Source organism: Hemicordylus capensis, chromosome 4 (assembly GCF_027244095.1).
Source record: "Hemicordylus capensis ecotype Gifberg chromosome 4, rHemCap1.1.pri, whole genome shotgun sequence".
In the NCBI taxonomy this organism is placed as follows: Eukaryota; Metazoa; Chordata; class Lepidosauria; order Squamata; family Cordylidae; genus Hemicordylus; species Hemicordylus capensis.
Genome location: NC_069660.1, coordinates 172,979,478 through 172,995,874, shown reverse-complemented (window position 1 = coordinate 172,995,874; position 16,397 = coordinate 172,979,478). Strand labels below are relative to the sequence as shown.

The 16,397-nt window shown below is 42.3% G+C and overlaps 1 protein-coding gene across 5 annotated transcripts in view; it reads right to left on the bottom strand.

Annotated features, from left to right (window-relative positions):
- Positions 1–16,397, bottom strand: part of NRG2 (neuregulin 2) — a 305,841-nt gene that overhangs the window by 118,768 nt on the left and 170,676 nt on the right. For 4 of the 5 annotated variants that reach the window (XM_053248937.1, XM_053248936.1, XM_053248938.1 and 1 more), the window contains exon 3: positions 14,777–14,948. In XM_053248937.1, the coding sequence (XP_053104912.1) occupies positions 14,777–14,948 (172 nt within the window). Of the gene's footprint in view, positions 1–14,776; positions 14,949–15,481; positions 15,599–16,397 lie in introns of those variants that run through there. The other variant, XM_053248941.1, reaches the window with a different exon arrangement.

Here is a 16,397-nt window from a genome sequence, read left to right as displayed (position 1 = left end):
ATGGCACACTTTACCTTTATTCATCTGTAAAAGGACTATTTCTCTTATTGAGCCACATTTAGTTAAGAGCCTTTGAAGAGGGACTTAGTCAAACACTCTTTCAAATTCCAATCCTTCAATTTCTACCAGAAAATTAAAGAGATGATGATCTGTGGTAGAAAGGTGGACATCTCAGATTTGTAATGATATCATGTGACAAAATGATGATCAGCACAGTTGATTTGTTGTGAGTTTGTCATCCATAATACTAACCAAACCTTTTGCTAGCTATTCTGTTAATCTTCCCAGTGGCCTTGGCCTTTACCCTGAATCTCAGTCATGCTATTAACAGTTAAATCTAATCCCATCTAGTCTAGATTCTGCTAAGAGGCACAGCCATAACTCAGTGTTAGAGCACATGATTGCATGCAGAAGGTCCCATATTCAATCCCCAGCACCACCAGTATAAGGATCTCATCTGATGTAGTAGGGCCTTGGAGAGCTCCTGCCAGTTAGAGTAGGGAGGACTAGCAACAGTCTGACTCAGAATAAGGGAGCTTCTTCACATGTTCACAGTTCAGTGTATAGGAACAATGGATTGTAACTTGAGGGGAAATTTAAAACATTTTGATATTTCCAAAAATAAAAATTTCCCACAAAGATTGCAAAAATCTAAAAGGCAAGAAATATATATAGGAAACATCATATATATCTTATTACATAAGCAAAAACCAGCCAAGATGGTAAAGTCTTGAGTTAAAAGCCGTACAAAATAAAATGGGTTTTAGAACCAGCCAGCATGTCAAACACCCTTAGACCACTTCCCAGGCACTGCCAACTAATTTGGGGGCACAGGAGGATGGTAGACCAGAGAACAAGGACTGTGGCCTCTCCCACTTGCCAGGGTTCAGATTTCTCCCTGGTTCACTGGGGAGCTTAAAGCCATAAAGCAAATGGGACAAGGACTAAAATGTAGGTAGAGGAAGATAATGATGAAACAAAGATGGTTTAAAGCTAATTTGAAAGTCTATTCTGTGATAGTGATGGTGGCAAACTGTTATTTACACGTCATTATTGCATCCACACACTCAAGGCCAGCAGAGCTTCTTGGAACTGTGTGAGAGTGATTACATCCTGCTCCAACTGTGATTGGTAGGCTTGAACTCTCAGTGGCTCACTACGACAGTTTGGCAGAGCTTTTTGCAGTTAAAATAGCTTGTTTCTGTTCCAACTTGGCAGTCATTCCTGAATCAGGGACTACAGTAGCAGAAATATCTAGATCCTCCTATCAGAATGTACTGGATGGCTTTCCATTGTTGACATGCAAGAATAAGGATAGAGTGCTTAATGCTCTTCATGCCCTGTTTGTTCCCCCTGCCTATGTTACTAAAGTGGTGGTTTGTCATTGGGAATTGGTGGCTTGGTCAGAGGACTATTAATTCATGCCTCCCGGACAAAAAGGGAGGGTATCCATCTGATTAAAGGAGATGATTTTGGCATCTTTAACTTATCTAGAAACTTTTGTTTTGAATAACTATTGGTCTGTGCCAATATACCTGAAAGATCCCCTGCTTCCCCATCAGTCTGTCTGTGCACTGAGGACACGGCCCAAGATGCTTCTCTGGGTGCCCCCACCCCCCTCTGAAAGTTAGGCAGATGGTGACTAAAAAGAGGACCTTCTCCACAGTGGTGCCCTGCCTTTGCAATGCTATCTCTCCAGAGAGGCTCACTGGCAACTACTCATATCTTTTCAGTGCCAGCTTTTATTTGTCCAGACTTTTTAACCTCCTGTGATGTTTTTGGGCTGCCATGATATCTGTTATTTTATTATTACTCTGTCTTAGCTGTAGGCTGTTATTGCTTTATTACAATTATAGGTTTTATCTGCCCTGATATCTGTGCCTCACTTCTCCACCAACCCTAATCTTGGCTATTATCCCAGCCCCCACCTTTTGACCTCAGAATTAGAGGGGGGAATTGTGTCACCCTGTTCTCCCCCTTTCTGGCTGTCCCTTTCTGGCAGTCTCACCCTGCTTGCTCCTCTGGCTAGTGACCAGAGCCATACACTTGTCACCCTCTCTCCTCTTGGCCTCCCTATTTCTACCCTGTAATAGTAGTTGGCAATGCTGATGGTCACACACTTGTGCAAATCCTGCTCTTTCTCTGAGCAGTGACTTTGTGAGAACCTTGACACACTTTCCCCCGGTGCATTGCTACAGCAACTATATTTCCACTGCAGAAGGAAAATATAGTTCCCAGTTTGGCCGTGCCTCCCAGTTCGAACCCTTGATGTATTCCTTCTATTGGCTTTCCCAGGAGGGGGCACGCCAACACCTGGAAATACTTGCCTGGAAATACTATCTACCTTGCTATTCAATAACTACATGAAACTGCCTCCAGAGGCTGTCCAAGGAAGATGATGGCATTCAAGTCTATTCTTTTTTACCAGATCTGGATGTAGCAGCTAGGGCCCCGAGTCCCTGTTTGAAGTTGGTAATGGACTGGATGTAGGTGAAAACACTCTATTAAGATGCAGCTGCATAAGTAACATATACAAATGGAAACCACAGACAGACAGACAAGTATAATCTAAGAGCTGAATGTTCTTGGTTCAAATCCCAGTTTAGCCATCAATTTGTTGACACAAGGCAAGCCAATTTCTCTCACCCTCAGTTCTCATCTGAAGTATAGGAATTATAATATGACCTTGCCTTCCAGGGTTTTTGCAAGGAAATAAGCTACATGATGTGCTTTAAGGATTTAGTAGTTAAAGGTGTGCCACATTTGCTGGGCTCAGAAAGTGGGGAGGAAGAAATGCTCTACAACCCTGCAACTGCCTTCAGAAAGGGGAGAAGGGACACTACAAGATTGTCTCCAAGTGTAGCATTTTACTTTTCCGCACGGGAATGAACTGACATGTATACAGGAGAAGAGCTGGGAAGGAGATCTGGTGGGGAGGAGATCTGATAGTGAGCGTTCTTTGTCCCCTGTGCTATGCAGGGTCTGCTCTGGTTTGCATTTGGATGGGTGCCTACATATGAGCACTGTCTGCTGCAAGAAATTTCCCTTAGGAGATAGGCCTGTAGCTCTGTGGTAGAGCATCTGCATGCATACAGAGGACCCCAAGTTCACTCCCTGACATTTCTAGGTAGAGCTGAGAGAGACTCCTGCCTGAAACCTTAGAGAGCTGCTGCCACTCAGTGTAGAAAATACCAAGCTAGATGGACCAATGGTCTGACTTGATATAAGGCAGCTTCTAGATGAAAATTTTGGTATGGGATAAACCTTTTCCCTATTGTTAAGAATTAAGTCTGCTCCTGTATTCTAGCTGCACAGCCCCATCTTGGTTTCTGATTCTTTTTCATGTAGAGAAACTTTATTTCACATGAGAGATTCAGGATTGATCTTCTGATGTTTTCTCTCACCGCTGCTCCTCCAAAAAAACTGGCAATCCTTATTTCATTAAAAAATGGAAATGTTGGGAGATCCAGTCACAGATCTCCCCTATAATGTGTGATCTTGCCCTTAGTGGGATAGAATGTTAAGAACTGGTTTCTTCTAGAGTGAGAGTTACATTTTGTGCATAGAGAATCCTTCTCCAGTCAGTGGCAGCTAAGGACCTGTAAATGATATGTTTTTGTAATGTGTTGGTCTTGGAACTATTTTTATTTTATCTGAAGGAAGCGTTATATTTTCTACACTTTTCTTATCTGTCACTGGTTGGCTGCGAGTGATCTTGCTACCAGGGAGACTAGCATATGAAGATTTGTTAGAAATATCTGAGAGAAAAATTCATTTATATTGGTAGCAAATCAGCCAATGTGGGACTTTGAATGGTGACCCTGATCCAAAGGATGAGAGGCAGCTTTTCAACTCACTGGCTCTATTCATAGCCACCACTACTACTCAAAATCATGTTTATACTTCAGCTGCCCAAGCAGATTTGCAGAGTGTATTGCTAATGGAAGAGAACTATCAAGTTTAAGACTTGAACTACTACACTTTAAGACTTGAACTACTGAGGTCTGGACTGGGTGAATGGCATTATACATTACTGTTTCCTCAGTGATGCAATGGGACCAAAAAATAATGTGCTCAATGCTACCAAGGGAGTAGTATGAGGTATACAGGGCAATACATTATTGCATGCATGCATTCAGAGAGGATACATTTGGAGTTAAAGAGGAAGACTTAGGAATGTGTCTCAAACAAACATACCATTTTGCTCGCAGGTCTTTTCAATCATTATCACCCCCTTGAGTGGCTGAGTGCCTCACTGAGGCTATTCACAAGCATGTGCAAAACTGGGCTAAGGGAGCACAGCCCAGTTTTGCATACTTGTGTGAACCATTGGGATTGAGCCCGATCCCAGTGGTTACATGGCAGCAAACCCACCTAAGTAGTCTCCCTCAGAAAAAAATTCACATTTTTAAAATTGTGTGTCACCACAGCTGGCACACTGGGGCGATCCCAATAATGCACCGCGCACTCACTCGTGCAGTGCATTATTGGAGCTCCGGGGGGCGGGGGCGACATGCAGCAGTGCGTCCTGGCAACCCGACCCCTGGAGCTGCTGAGTGAGCCTCCGGTTGTCTGGGCGAGCGATCCGCCTGCCCAGGCAAGGGAGGTTGATCATCTGCAGGGAGGATCAGTGAAACCCACTCTCCCCACAGACCTTCTCCACAAATCGTGAGAAGAGTTCCTCAGTCTGTATGCGGAATAGTTCGTCCAAAAATAAGTTAGTGATTTTTATATACTTAAGGATTTAGGATGTGATGGGGGTGTGTGTGTGTGCAGCAGATTATTGATACGTTTAAGGACTCTGATGTGGAATGTTTAAACTACCTTCTTGCTGAGGCGATTCCATATGTTAGCTACCAAGTTGCTACTTTTGCACTGCTGTCTTTTAAACTTAGAAAGAGATTTACACTTACTAAAACTTCTTCTAAATTATAGTTTTAGATCTGTATACTATATCTATTGATCTAATCGCAGATAAGTATATTAAGAGTGGGTTTTTCCCCTTTTTTCTATTATGCTTATGTTATATTATGTTTTATGTTATTACTAGTGGTTACAACAATAAATTTATTTACTTGTTAGAATTTGTGAATTTAAAGAGGAAATGTTTGTTTAAAAGACCAAAAATGGCTCTTGGCACTTCCAATATATGTGCACGTTTTCAGGATCTTTCAGAAGTAGTGGTTAGAGTGTTGGACTAGGACCAGGAAGACCCAAGTCCGAATCCCCATTCAACCATGAAATTCACTGGGTGACTCTGGGCCAATCATGTATCTCTCAGCCTAATCTACCTCACAGCGTTGTGTGTATAAAAATAAGCATGTTCCTCTGAGCTCCTCAGAGGAAGAACAGGATATAAATGTAAAATAATAAATAAATAAATAAATAAATAAATAAATAAATAAATAAATAAAATTGAGGGAACAAAGAGATTTCATTGACTGGAAAAGAGAAACTTCCATCTTTCCTGCTATATTGGAGCGGGGGAGGCACTGCTGCTGTCCAATGTCAGCTACATTAAAATCCTGGATTTCTCCATGGTTGTCTATGGGGAGCTCTCATTCTGGCATCAGGAAAGAAAGAAAGAAAAAAGAGTCTAAAGAAACCAGAAGTCAAGAAAGCTATATGAATCCAGCAAAGCCAGAGGTTGAGGGCAGCACAAGATAGCAGTTGAAATGGAATGGTTAAGTATCAGTTTAGAAAGACACAGGATAACTGAGATCAAGAAGATAATGAGAGGGAATTCATCTGCTCAAGCCCTACATTATCTTGGAGAGATTGAGGCTGGGGGAGGGATGCGTTCTGTGGAATTAAAAAAAAATCCCCTCCCTGAACTACACAGGGTTTTTACAGGAGGAGGGAAGAAGCACTACAAGGCTGGCTGAACAGCATTCCTCTTTGAAGAGGTTGGAGATACAATACAACATTTGTTACAGGTTTCACTTGTCCTGTATACAAACGGAACCTCTTCCCAGTGTGACGATGCATGCTTCTGCAGGGCTCCCACAAGGAAACTAAAGGCTCTCTACTAAGGGCAAAGGCTCTTGAGACATGCCAAAAACAGTGGGGGAAGAAAGAGTGTTACCTAATCCCTGTCCCTATTATTCCCACCATCACTCAACAGCTGGCAACTGGTACACGGATGCTAGGCCAACGGGACTGTCCTGGCACTGAAGGCTAATGGGGAAAGAATAGAGAAGCATGAGGTCAGCTGGGAAAGGGGAAACGATTTAACTCTGTCTCTCATAAGTGAGTGAAGATCCCTAGTGTTCCTGAGTGAGGATGGCATTATAATTGCTAACTGGGCAAAGAGGCACCTTTTACCGTGGTGATTCTCTTTATTTAGCAGCGGGAGAATAACTGGCCCTATCCACCCCCAGCACAGTACTTCCAGTGACTATTGCTGGTGTGTGTCTTATGTTTCTTTTTAGAATGTGAGCCCTTTGGGGACAGGGAGCCATCTTATTTGTTTGTTATCTCTCTTTGTAAACCGCCCTGAGCCATTTTTGGAAGGGCGGTATAGAAATTGAATTATTATTAATAATAATAATAATAATAATAATAATAATAATATTCCCTGAATGTACTCTGAACGCTTTGTGTGTATGGGTGAAGTGTATAGTTAAGCATCCTTTCAGTGCAATTATATGGATATCTATTTGTCTGTTATTTATTTGTACATTTTTACCCCATCTTTCCAGGAGGACCAACCCAAAGTGGCTTATCACTACAGATATAACAACATACATGAAAAGCATCACACTCATTGACAACCTCATTCTATAAAACCATTCTAAAAATATGAACAGCCACCATAATATAAAACCATTCAAATGAGTCATTAGAACCACTGTGAAATGAAGGAATCACAAAATGAACTTTGATATGTCCTTCTGGATACTTGAATGCACCATGAGCAGAATAAAGCGCTGTCGTGGCCATAAGAATCTTCTTGTCACAATTGTTGAAGTCCCTGTTATGCACCAGGGTGCAACAGCAGTGTTCTTAAGCTCACCACCTAGAGCAGCTGCTGTTTTTCAAAGCAGGGGCCACTTTGCAAAGTGCCACATTGGGAAGGTGGAGGGGCTTCGAAAGAAACAGAAGTCTTTAAAACCCCAGTGCCATCTTAGAAGGTGCACTCAAGCTGCTGGGAAGCGCAGTCGTTCCCAGCTCTTTCCCCATAAATGCCAGAGTTCCATATGTACCTCCCAAGACGGTCCTGGGACTTGAGAGGGCTCTGTTTCCCTTTAAGGACCCCCAGAAATGCTGGGGAGACTGCAGCACTGAGCAGAGAGTATGGTCACCTCTGCATGATGCCAGGAGAGCTGTGCAGAGGCTAAAAGTTTCAGCCAAACTTCAGCCAAAGTTTTGGCTGAAACTTTGCACAGGCCTAAAAAACAATTAGTGAGAGAGCTGCACTTAGGTTCAATGGGAGCTGCCCCTGGCTCCCAGGCTTTGCAGTGAAGAACACTAACCTAGGGGACAGGAGCAGTGTTCCTGCTAAGGCGTGCTCATGTGCACACGCATACACGGTTTTGGACGTCCCCTCAGTTAATTTTAGATCCCACTCAGGGAGAATCAGGAGGGCCCCATTCTGGATGCATATGTGCACCCGCTGCCTTGATACTGCTGCCCAGAACAAAACTCATTCTGCACAGTGACGGAAAAAAATAGAACACTGGACAGGAGGTTGCAACCTAAGCACCACCCTTCTCTTGTGTATGGGAGAAACAAACTGGAGGCCAGTGGCCTACCTGTAGCCAGCCACTACTGCTTCTATGACTGTCATCCATCAGACTCCTCAAAAAACATCCTGTTTCAATCCAGTTCCTTCCTGTCTCTGCAATCTGCCATTCAGAACTTGTTCTCTCTTCTAAGTCTGCTTTATGTTTCTTGCCAGTCCCTATTGCCTTGCCCAAAGTGGATAAACATTGATGATTGTTCTAAAAAATAAGCAGGTCAAGTTGCTTAAAAAAACACACAACTTTTTAAACCTTCAGTAATATTGGACTGGCTTAGACCATACATCAACTGGTCCTTGCCAAATGACATGGGGGTGGAATGAGTGTGCATACATCTCCCCATCTCACTCAGCATGCCCTCACTCTGTCGCATAATCACACGGGTAGATAATTTGTTTGAACGGCCTCTCATTGCACAAATTAGTGCAACTAGTATTTTGCAAATTTAGTACAAATCTAGATTTTTTAAAATGATACTAGTAGTAGTAGTAGTATTTAAAGGTGAGGGCTCCCACATATACACAATAACAACATGCAGCCAGGCTCACTCAACAGGGTAACTTCCCCATCCCCACCCCCAACTGACCAAGCCTGAGCTGAAGACTCCTGTGGAAACTAATCTTCCCTACAAGGTACTGCAATTGTCTTCGACTATATTTCTCCCTTCCCCTTTTGTTGGGTAACGGCTCCACCCACCAGCCAATAATGGCAGAGCCATCCTGTTATTTGTGAATATGGCTACAAATTTTCTGAAAATTCATGCAATTTGTTGCAAAAATGATATTCCATAATTGTTGTAAATAAAGAATTCTGTTATTTTGTTATAGTTTTGTCATGTGTTAGGCAGTTTTCTTGATATGGTTGTGTTTTACAGCTGCTTCCCTCATACACACAAGGAAATCTTATATAAATTTAACAAAAGATTTATTCAGCAACAATTCCATTTTTTCCTTCTCCTTTCCCTCTCTCACTCCTTCACCACACTCTCAACAGGATGCCCCCTGGGACAAATGACCAAAGCAAACCAACAAACAAACTGCAAAAGATTACTGGATAGAATACAACACATCCCTCCCATGTATGACAACCAAAAATTGAATTAATTTAAAATCTTGAAGTCTTTTAGGTGGTCTCCTGTCATGCACACTTCTCCTAAGTCTTGGGTTCTCTGGCATGGGAGCTGTTTGTTTTTCTGGTACTGAGGATTGCCCATCACTTTGGTCAGCCTTATCTGTGAGGTCAAAAAAGGAGGCAAGATCAAATACTTCTTAATATTTTTTTTTTCTTGAGATCAGACTCCCTTCTTGTCTCACAGTATGCATGCTGGAAAGTCTCAAACTGTTCAGTTTCTTTCCATTGTCCAATAGGACAGAAACTCCTTGGATTTCGATTATTTGTTTTGGCCCAGAGTATCAGGAACATCCCTTTCTCACTTTATAAGGCAGCTGTACGCAAAGTCTCACACCTGAAACGTTCACTGTTTTGCACTCTGTTTCTGATCTACATACAATTTATATTTTTGTTGCTTCCCCCTTACCCGATCATGAATCTCTGCTTCCTCAGGGTGAGATGGCACGGAAAGCCCTATCAGTTGTTGCCATTAGATAAGTTTGGTGGTAGCTTGCATCCTCTTAGTAGTTCAAAAGGTGATTTTTCCTGGTAGAATAAGGAGTACTGCAATAAGCAAATAAGAGTTTCACAGATTGTTTCTTTCCAGGGTTATTTTTGCATAGAAGCCAGTTCATTAATCTGTTCATTCTTTCCATTAAGCCATTCCCTCAAGGATGGTACAAGGAAATAGTCTTGTGTTTTATCCCATAGTCATGCAAGTATTGCTCCATTTCAAATGAGGTAAGCTGTATCCCATTGTCAGTCAGTAGATCTTTAAGAAGACCTTTGTAGTGGCTAGAGTGCCAGACTAGGACCGGGGAGACCCGAGTTCAAATCCCCATTCAGCCATGAGACTTGCTGGGTGACTCTGGGCCAGTCACTTCTCTGTCCGCCTAACCTACTTCACAGGGTTGTTGTGAGGAGAAACCTAAGTATGTAGTACACCGCTCTGGGCTCCTTGGAGGAAGAGCGGGATATAAAATGTAAAAAATAAAATAAAATAAAAATAAAACTTGTAGGCATTAACTGGATCCCCTTGTTTGTAGTAAAGTTGTAAAGTTGTCAGCAAATGAAGCTTCTGGCCACCTGGAATAGTAATCCACCATCACTATAACAAATATTTGTTTTGCAAATTGGTTATCAGAAGGCCCCATGATATCCAGAGCAAGTTTTTCCCAGGGACCATTGGGATACTCTGCTGGAGTCAAGGGGATGGTAAAAGTGATTTGTCAGATACAGCACAAGACATACAGTGCCAGATTACATTTTCAATGTGTTTGTCCATACCTGGCCACCAAAAACTTTCTCTGATTCCCCTTTTAGTCAAGCTCATGCCAAGGTGACCTTTGTGGGCAATTTTGATCACTTTGGCTTGTAAGGAGGTTGGCACCACCAAACGATCAGTCCTCAGTCAGCACCATCTCATTGGGAAGAGACAGCTCACTTGCTACGTGCATGTATGATTGAAGAGGTTCAGGAACCTTGTTTTTGCATGGCTATCTATTAGTTATGTAAGGTTTAAGTTCAATAAACCTTACTGAACTCGTCTTCAGTACTGAGGCTTGCTTTCCATTCAGAAGATGGGATCACTCTTCTCGGACTTCTTGGTCCCCTTTTTTCTGGGTCAAGACAGCACCCAAATCATATTCAGAAGCACCATTGGTTACAATTGTGTGCCTGTTGGTGTCAAAAGAAGTGAGAGCAGGGCTTTCAGCAATGGCCTATTTGATAGTCTGAAAACTAGCCATGCTGGGTAGATCCCTGTTAAATGCTACATTCTTCTTCTCTTTTAAAGATGCAATGGAACAACTTTGGAGGCAAATTATCTAACAAATTTAGAGTAATACTCACAGAGTCCTAAAAATGAGTGAAATGCATCCTTATTGTGTGGCTCTGGTGCTTTCCGAACAGCTTTCATCAAGTCTGGTTTGGGATGTATTTGGGGGACATACTCTGAGGTATTGTGTGTCCCAAGTACATCAATGAGTGTGTGCAAAATTGACATTTCTCTGCAGAGATAGTAAGTCCGTGTTGTCAGAGTTTTCTTGACTTCTGTCAGTTTAGCATCATGCTCCTCAATGGTTTTTAGATGACACTAAAATATCCTGAAAGTAAGTGATGCATCCATAGTCCCAACAATTGTATGCATCATTCTATGAAATACTGAAGCTGTAGAGGTTAATCCAAAGGTCAATCATTTGAATTGAAAAAGACTCTCTGCAAAAATGAAGGCTGTGTATTTACAAGAACATTTGAGCAGAGGAATTTGATGATAGGCCGAAGATAAGTCCAAAGTTGTGAACACTGAGGCCTCTTTCGGAGTAAGAAGCATTTCACTTATATTGGGTAATGGATGACAATCCACTACCATGTTGGAGATCACATCTCTTAAATCTATGCACATACAAAGTGTACCATTTGATTTCAATACAAGAACAATGGCAGAGATCCATTCTGATGAATCAACAGGCTCTAAGATGGTAGCAGCATGCTATAGTCTTAAGAGCGCCTCTCTAAGTAGTTGGTACAATGCTATGGGTACGTCCCTCACTTTCTGTTGTACAGGTATTGCATTTGCCTTCATCTGAATTTTATGTTTGAAATGTATGGCAGTGCCAGGAGTACCAGCAAAAACATCTGAGAAATCAGCAATCATATAATCTGCAATCCAGGTTCCGTGCTATTTGGGTCTAACAAGATCCGTCAATCTTTCTGATGTTTCCAGCTCAATACTGAGACTCCTATTTGTGATTTATACATTTTCCCTTCTGCTGTAAGTCATTTGTATTCCAGGACAGCCATGAAGTATCCATTTATGGCAATAAGAGAACCTCCATATTCCCCTGGGTGGATGTCTGAAGGCTGCAAGTACAGATCTGATATAGTGAAGAGTTTCTTGTATAGTAAATGGGAAATGACAGTGTACAGAGAACCCGAATCAGCCAGCATCCTCACTTCATGGCCATTAAGTGTAGCTTGACAATGTGGAGAAGCAGGCTCTGAGTCTGTCACACGTAAAATGCTGTCAGGAAGTGGTTCAGATGCCTCATCCTTGTCACATGCTGAATCAGTAATGGAGTAGACAGAAGACTTACAAACCTTAGCAAAGTGCCCCCTTTTTTGCACCTGTTGCAGGTGACCTTCCATGCAGGAAAGTGAGCAAAATTGGCTTTGTTGGCAGAGTCTCGACCAGAATTCCCTCTAACAGGGATTTCCATATGTTGTTGACTACCGCTCCCATCATCCCAGCTGCAGTGGTCTTTGGCTAGGGGTGATGGGAGTTGTAGTCAGCAATAGCTGGGAATCCCTGTTACAGGGAACACTGGTCTCCACATTGGTAGCATTAGTAGCTCCTCCTTTCTTGTGTTGTCACTTTCTAGGGCAGTGCCATATTTATTTATTTATTCGATTTCTATACTGCTCTTCCAAATGTGGCTCAGGGCAGTTTAGACAGAGAAATAATAAATAAATAAGATGGATCCCTGTCCCCAAAGGGCTCACAATCTAAAAAAAAAACGTAAGATAGACACCAGCAACAGTCACTGGAGGTAGTGTGCTGGGGGTAGATAGGGTCAGTTACTCTCCCCCTGCTAAATAAAGAGAATCTCCACGTTAAAAGATGCCTCTTTGCCCAGTTAGCAGGAGTTTGGATTGAGCTTGGAAAGATTTAGACTAAACCAGCCTGGATTTCAAGAGGTGGGTTTTGAGGTACCAAAGAGAGAGATCTGGCACAGTGAAGAGTATTTTCCATCCTCCTAGCTATCTCTAGAACTTTATCCAAGGTAAGTTTCCACTCTAATAGAAGTTTTTCACAGTTTGTAGCAGTTTGCTTTCATCATAATATGATCCCTAATCATTTTATCAGTAAAGTTGGCAAACTTACAGATTACACTTTAGGCACACAGTGCTGTGATATATTGATCAATAGATTCACCAGGCAGTTGGAATCTAGAATAGAACTTGTGATGTTCAGCAATCACATTCAAAGTAGGGTTGAAATGATTATCTAAGGCTTGAAAAGCAGCTTCATAAGAACTGGCATCCCCTTCCAAGTTGAGAGGAAAGGTCAAATGATTATGTATTCTCTGGCCTTCAGGGCCCAAGCAGTGAAGCAATATAGCCTTCTGCTTTGCTGGAGTAAAATCAGAGGTCTGTATAGTGAGGAGGTAATTGCAGCAATAGGAAGTAATTGTAGAAATAGGGAAGAGCAGATTATCCTAGGGTGGACAAGAAAAACAGTGGTGGTGGGATCCAAACCATGCTGCAGTGGGCAGCCAGTGAACACAGAGCTGAGGATCTATAAAGAAAAAGTACCTTCAGGGGTTGTACAGGTCAGGAAGTTGGAGAAACAATCAGAAGCAGCGATGGTAGAAAACAGTGCAGGAATGTAGGCCCAGTGATGCAATGAAATGAGGTTGCAGGAACATTCATAAGCTTTGCAGGCTCACACACTTAGCTGGTTCAAAATCTCATTGCCAAATGTTTTATAGCTGCTTCCCACATACACACAAGGAAATATTATATAAATTTAACTAAAGGTTTGTTCAGCAGCAACTCCATTTTCTCCTTCTCTTTCCCTTCCCTTTTCCATCCTGGCTTCACCCCCACTCTCTTTACAGGAGCCACCCCACCCTCCGGACAAATGTCCAAACAAACTGCAAAAGATAACTGGATAGAATACAACAGCCTGGCTGCCAACAATACACTGAACTTTGATTCTGATATGTTTTATATGCACTGTAGCACCTGCATCATTAAGGAGGAGAGATAAAACAACATCCTTCCATTATAAGCCCTGGTACTGTAAACACGAATAAAACCAGATCATTTGTCCAGCATCATTCCCATGTTAAAGGCAGTGTGGCCTTTTCCACTGAGAAGAAATTCATTCTTCCTTATTGCAGGCTAGTATTGAATTTCCTGAGAGGGGTAGAAAGCCAGTTATTCCTAAAGTCCTGATAAAGCGAGCAACTTAGTAATTAGTGATCTAAAGCCTCCTCTAACTTTTTACTGAACACAAAGTCTCTCATCACACAGAATTTGTACACAGCATCCCCAACACCTTGGTTTCCAAAGTCAGAAGGGCAACAGAAACCCCTTCTAAATTTACAATGCTTCTTATCCAACTGATAGAAATCCAGGATATTATTTCATGTGAGAATAAGTTTTGCACCTGTCTGATCCATGAACTTCACATGCTGAACCAAGCACTTGAGTTCCTTGGAGCCAAACACAGGAAAACAGATATCATGTAAGATGTGTCTGCATGCATGGACCTCCCTTCCCTTCCCATTGGTATCCTTTTGGGGATGATAGTGGCACTGCTGGCCTTGTTCCTTGGCCACACTCCTTCCCCCAATCCCCACATCCCACATTATATTTTGGTGGCACAGGATGGCCTCACCAAAATTTTTAAACAAGCCTATTGCTACGCAGCAAGAGATAATTTCATACTCATATTTTTGGTTTTTATACTAATAAACAAGCTATGTCTCACCTTCCTTTAATCATGGCTTCATGGATTTGTACCAACACTGGGTACAACAGTGGGTACAATGAACTTGGGTAAACTTCTTTTTCCTTTGAGTTCTAAAAGATTACAAATGTCCAAGCTCAACCTTGGAACACTGAAGTAAATAATTAAAAAGTCCCCTGAGCATGTTATGAATGAATTTCCCTCACCACTGAGTCATTATATCCATCTAGAACTGAATGGAGCAAGGAATGCTTTTATTATGGCTGAAGAAGGTAGGCTTGAGCCCAGACATCGCTTTATTTAGAAATTAACTATTCCTAACAAATCCTTTCACAGAATGCAGATATAAGGCGACAATTATATAAACAACTGAGCAATGGATGGAAACATACTACAGACACCTTTTCCTATTTTGCAGGATGAAAAGAAGCAGCAGTTTTACACTTACTTTCCATTGCCATATTTTATTCGAATATCTTTGCTCTTTTTCAATTCTTTGCCATCTTTGAACCATTTATAGGATGGCTGTGGATTCCCAGCACTTGCTTCACATTTTAAGGAAATTTTTGCTCCCACTTCCACATTTAGGCTCCTCAGTTTCTTCAGTTGTGGAGGGACAGCTGCAAAGAGAAGAAAAAGCAAAGGAAAATTCATAAAACTACTGGCTCTCTGCCTTCACCTGCACACAGTGTAGGAAATGATAGCCGAAGCACTGCTGGACTGCTCTTGGTAAAGCCTACACTTTAAAGACTTCCTGGCTGCAATCACGCCTATGGATGGTGACTGAGCACTTGATTCTTCATCTAACCACAAGTCATCATTACCCTTGACTGCTTTTTCAAAAAAAGTCAAAGCAGAGGAGAACAGGTTCCTTTCATCCTCTTGCACATTCAGCTTTTTGCATTTGGCAGCAAAATAGCTTGTTGATCACTCTGCAGCTCTCCTCAGCCATTATGCCTGCTGCACACTGCCATTCCAATATCTCCCCATTTCCCTCAGGCACAAGAGACACAAATGTGCATCCAAGTGGAAGCAAAGCAAAGCTCCAATAAGGGCAGCAGCATACACTCAGGCAGGGCTTTCTCTGAGAATGCGTCTTGCCTTCATTCTGATGCTGCCGTCACTAACTCACTTGCTACGTTGTCTCCCTTACCTCTGCTGCTGCTGGCAGACATGCTGTTGATTCCACAGCCTCTGCCGATCTGAATGGGAGCACTGGGCTACAGGAAAGGAAGAGGAGGAAGGGGAGGACTCTTCCTTTCAGTTCAGCTACAATCACTGCAGATTTTTTGGTACTCATGTGCCTGCCTATTCATTCTGGGGATGTACTGTACACTCGCTCTTCTGCTGCCAAGTGGGAAAACGCTAAAATGCATCCCCATAGAAAAAACAACTGAGAGTACGGAAAGTCATTGAGCCTCTCGAAACAGCAATCTTCCCCTCCCAGCCGAAACAAAAAGGGAGTCTGCCTGTGAGACAGAATAAGCAGGAAGGCAAAGCAAGAGTATGGGCCGCAAGAGAGCAAAAATCCAGGGAGAAGATCATTAGAAGTCCCCACACAGCAGCCAGCCACCAGATAAACAGCTCCAACCATTGGGCATATGCTGCTGCTGTGACTATGACCTTTACTAGAAGGTTTAGTAACAAAGATAATTTAACCCACTGTGCACCAAGAAAGATCATGCAATATTGCAGCATGTAGCAACTGATCCTCAGCCAATGTGCCCCATCATACTGTGCAACTCAGCCACCTTCCTGATGTCCCTCTCATCAGAATACAACAATCAACAAAGAAAAAGCAGCAAATTTCTGTATCCTCACAAAGGATCAGCTCAAGGAAATGAAGTCCAAGTATTACTTTGCTCTAGCTTAAGGGCTGCTGGTTTTTGTTTTGTTTTTTGGCTCTCATTCCTGAGATTTCAAAATGTGAACAAAATTTCAACTTCAGTTCTGCATGTTCAAAACCAATCAAGGCATAAGCCACCATCAGAATTATGGCATAAGCCACCATCAAATGCGACAAAGAGTTTTCAGCCCCTGTTGTCATTGATGTCAAGATTATGTATGTA